Source organism: Schistocerca piceifrons, chromosome 4 (assembly GCF_021461385.2).
Source record: "Schistocerca piceifrons isolate TAMUIC-IGC-003096 chromosome 4, iqSchPice1.1, whole genome shotgun sequence".
NCBI lineage: Eukaryota > Metazoa > Arthropoda > Insecta > Orthoptera > Acrididae > Schistocerca > Schistocerca piceifrons.
Genome location: NC_060141.1, coordinates 273,074,140 through 273,078,333, shown reverse-complemented (window position 1 = coordinate 273,078,333; position 4,194 = coordinate 273,074,140). Strand labels below are relative to the sequence as shown.

The following is a 4,194-nucleotide window of genomic DNA, read 5'->3' as shown; positions in this document are numbered from 1 at the left end:
ACTGGTGCACTTTATACACAGGTGTACCCACTCGAGGGTAAATTGTGAAGCCACAAATTTTCCAGCAATCACAAGGGAAAAAGTTTACTTCACTTAACCTCTGAGTAAATCATTCATATAATTGGGGTAACTTTTAGCCTATACTGGAGCTCACTTATCCATTACAGCACATATACAACACTGCATGGATTGTAAGTGCTATGTCTTACACATTTACAAAAAAGCCACCAGTCTTACTTGGTATTAATGTATCTCTCCTACTTGGCGCACAACTACACAAATTCTACATTACAAATTTTTACTCTTCACTTGATAGAAATAAACATGGTCTAATCATCAATTTGTTTCCTGTCTTAATTTAACTTCCATACTTGACAAATTTAATCAAATCTGATGGCATGGCTGTCTTCCACAAAAGATGAAGACTCAAGGCAAGAGTCTTAACAGTTAAACCATAAGTGTTCACCTGACTTGAATATATACAACTGTCATCTGTTCAACATGTAAAAAACTGCTGAATACAGTACATTGTGAACCTAAAACACAAACAAGACCACACAGTGTGAAACACTATCAGTTAATGTTGAATTTCTTTAAATCTTGGGATTATTTATTCAACATATTTCTGTAAGCAACACGGAAGCTGTGCCCAACTTGAGTATATCACTTAAATGTACTCATTTATTTAATCATAGGAAGAAAAACCACTTTTAAACAAAAGCAATATTTATTATGGTCATATAAAATATCGCAAAAGAATATTTCTGCAATTAATAATCCACTTGAGTTCTCAGTCATTATAGTGCTATACATAACTGTAAATTGTTATTCACAATCTGACACCTGAAATAATCATTGGCAGTTATCACCAAACAGTATTACAATTGCGACTGGTGACATTTTCCCCTTAAGAGAAATACATAATTTGTGTGTCTACCACTGGCTCTTGTTAAGCATTACAACCAACTGCTTTTCAGTGTTTTAGCTTATTACTAAGATCATCAAATGTTGGATCACTAATATTCAACATTAAGCTGTTTCCACTGAGAAAGACTTTATTTTGAGAATTGGCAATAGTTCTAGATATGCTCTGTGCAGCTCGAATTTTTCGTAACTTCAAGTATCCCGGGTTCTTTGCTACAGCCTGTCCCAACATTTTGGCAGCTTCCGCTTCACCCTCTGCTTGAACAATCTTCTGCTGTCGCTCTTGTTTTGCTCTCTCCACAACAAATGCAGCACGCTGGGCTTCTTGTTGAGCTACTTGCTTTGCCTCTACAGCTGCCGTATATTCCTTTCCAAAACTCAGTTCTGTAATTGAAACATCATCCAGAATGATATTGAAATCTTGCGCTCTTTCTGTGAGCTCCCTTCGAACAAGAAGAGACACCTGTTGCCTCTGGGTGATTAGTTGTGAGGCATTGAACTTAGCAACAACACTCTTTAGAACCTCATTGCAAATAGATGGCAGAACTTTCTCATCATAATCTAGGCCCAGTTGCCTGTACATTATGGGCAGATTTTTTGCATCTGGCCTGGACAGCACACGCAAAGAAATATTAACCATCTGCAAATCCTTGCTTCCTGTTGGAGAAGAAATTTTACGTGGTCGTGATCGTATGTCGTAAATTATAGGGTACTGGAACCATGGGATTCTAAAGTGCAGGCCTTCTGCATAAATATCCTTTTGAACACCACCAATTCTGCTGAATATTATGGCCCTGTGACCACCTTCGACTGTATAGAGGGACTGAGACACACCATATGCAGCTGCACCAGCTACAGCTAGGATCTTCAGTCCTGTTCCAACACCTTTGGGACCCTTTCCAAAGCGACCAGCCAAATCACTTAGCTTACTCTGTGCCATTATTACAGCTGAATTCTATGTCAGTCCTGAGCTGCTGAACCAGAAATCTCTCTTAGAAGTTAAAACAACCAGTACCTGAAACAAGAAAGGTTCCATAACCATAGAAGATGCTTAAGCAATACATACACTGTTTGTTGCAATCATTAGACAATATCAAATTTTCTTACACACACACACACACACACACACACACACACACACACAGAGACAAGACAGACAGACAAGACACCTTGCAGTAAAGTCCATTTATAAAGCCTATTTTCAAATCTTACTCCACTGTGTTTTATATTTTGTTAATCCAATGTTACTATGCATTGGGCCAAATCAGGAAAATTTTATTAAAAACGTCAAATATGATACAGAATCAATTTAACAACCCTACAAGACTTTCGTGGGGTACGGCACTAATTTTCACAGCGTACTGAACCAACATAAAGGTGATTGGAAACCAGTCTGCCGTGATAAACGGTGGAGTGCATATTGATACAATTAAATGTATTTTTTTTTTACTCTCAGTGACGCAATGCACAAAGTATCCCAAAGAACCCCCAAAATAAAGAAATGGCGCTGTACGAATACAGATGAAATCTATGACAACGACGGCCCATATGATTTGTAAGTGAATTGCGTTGAGCCTCCAATACCGTAAAAGGTGATGAAATGGGCAGTAAGTCTAGAACTACAAAAATGAAGTCTTCCCACGAAAACCAATAAGTGTCCCATCAGAATAAATGAAACCTAGTCTACCTGATGGGTTCAAGTTGCAATGCATGCCTAAAGATAAGCTCGAGTCTGAGTCCATTTCATAGCGTCTATCACGACTAGTACTTTTCTTTCGCAGTGACAAGTGATTGGAAATGAGTGTAATATTTTAAGCGCAGTCGACTATCACTGAACAACTAAGAACTGCTAATGTGCAATATCAAAACATACGTAACCTCTATTCACAGTCTTAATAAGAGGCACCACACAGTATCGAACAGAGAGCGCTAGATCGCTTACGCACATTAAGCGACAGCTGCGTCACACACAAAAAAAGCTATCAAATAAAAACGGACGATCACACTTCTAAATCTCGTGTAGTTGAAATAACGTTCATAGATTACTCACAGGCACTTTCAGAACATCCGCTATTCCCCAAACCCTACAAATCTCACAACCAACACCGGGCCTAAGGCGGACATCCAAAGGTGTTACATAATACAGCAAACTGTACCTTCGACCAATATCTATGGTCGAAGAACTGTACATAAACTCTCGGTATTTTGCATCAAAGATGTATGTTCATGATTTTGAGTCTCCAGACGGAGAGTGTTCCAGAAGTTGATTTATGAAATTCCGTATTTAGGAGAAAAAACTGCGAATCCGAAACGCACTGAATGTTTTACTTGGCACTTCGACTCCTACAGAGGCCATCAAAGCGTCAATTATTATTTCCACGCGCTGCTATGCAATAAGTTGATTTTTTTTTCGTACGGCTACAAAAAAAAAGAAACCCACGAAAAACGCAAATTTAAGATATGAACAGTGTCTCGACTCTATCTATTATTTTACGTAAAGTTCGCAACACACACACACACACACACACACAAACAAACAACAAAGGTTTCGCCACAGCTAGTGGCATCCTGAGGTTACAATGCTGCAGCATGTGTGAACTCCCAGTTTGGTGTGGCGTAGCTTAAGTCACGCAACTTTTTTCATTTCACAAAAGCTTGATTTTGGTTGTACTTCTTTAAACCACCCTCCTTCCACCACAGCTCTTTGGTGGCTACATTTCGAACCAAGAGCATTTTATCCCGGTTGTCATGGAGTAATTGTTGGTGTACTACTGTTGATTTAAGTGTGTTTTAATTTCATTACTGAAGAAAGTCAAAACAATTGTCGGCAGGTATACTTTTGCAACCTCCAGAGGTACATTAGCAACAATCTAATACTACTGTTACATTTTTTGTATCAGCATGTGTGTGTGTGCGCGCGCACACACATCCCTCAATCTTGACAGATTTTTTGATGAATAAATGAATAAACTTAATATGTAACCAAAAAGAGAGTTCTACCGACCTCATGGTTTGTGAGACCAAGCACTATAAAAAACTAGTTATTCAGCGAACACAACAAGACTCTAAAATCTTGGAAGAGCTGTTGGTTGCTTTGCCATAGTAGACAGCATCTTCTTCTTCGAGTGGTATATCTTTTATAAATGGGTCTGTAGCCTGGTTTATCCCTGTGCGAAATCTATTTTCATACACAACATCTCAGTTTCTTCTTCCTTGTATTTAACTCTTGTCACAGCTCTAATACAATAACGTGCACAACAACATTAATCC

The 4,194-nt window shown here is 38.5% G+C and overlaps 1 protein-coding gene across 1 annotated transcript; it reads right to left on the bottom strand.

The window, feature by feature from the left end:
- Positions 1-708: 708 nt before the first annotated feature.
- LOC124796412 (prohibitin-2) lies at positions 709-3,098 on the bottom strand. Its single transcript, XM_047260589.1, has 2 exons — positions 2,975-3,098; positions 709-1,939 (listed from the first exon to the last, which is right to left on the bottom strand). The coding sequence occupies exon 2, from the start codon at positions 1,862-1,864 to the stop codon at positions 974-976; it is 891 nt and encodes a 296-aa protein (XP_047116545.1). The 5' UTR covers positions 1,865-1,939; positions 2,975-3,098; the 3' UTR covers positions 709-973.
- Between the last annotated feature and the right edge of the window lie 1,096 nt (positions 3,099-4,194).

Bases quoted from the DNA above. Each gene is read 5' to 3' on its own strand.
- LOC124796412 (XM_047260589.1), bottom strand. From the start codon at position 1,864: ATGGCACAGAGTAAGCTAAGTGATTTGGCTGGTCGCTTTGGAAAGGGT.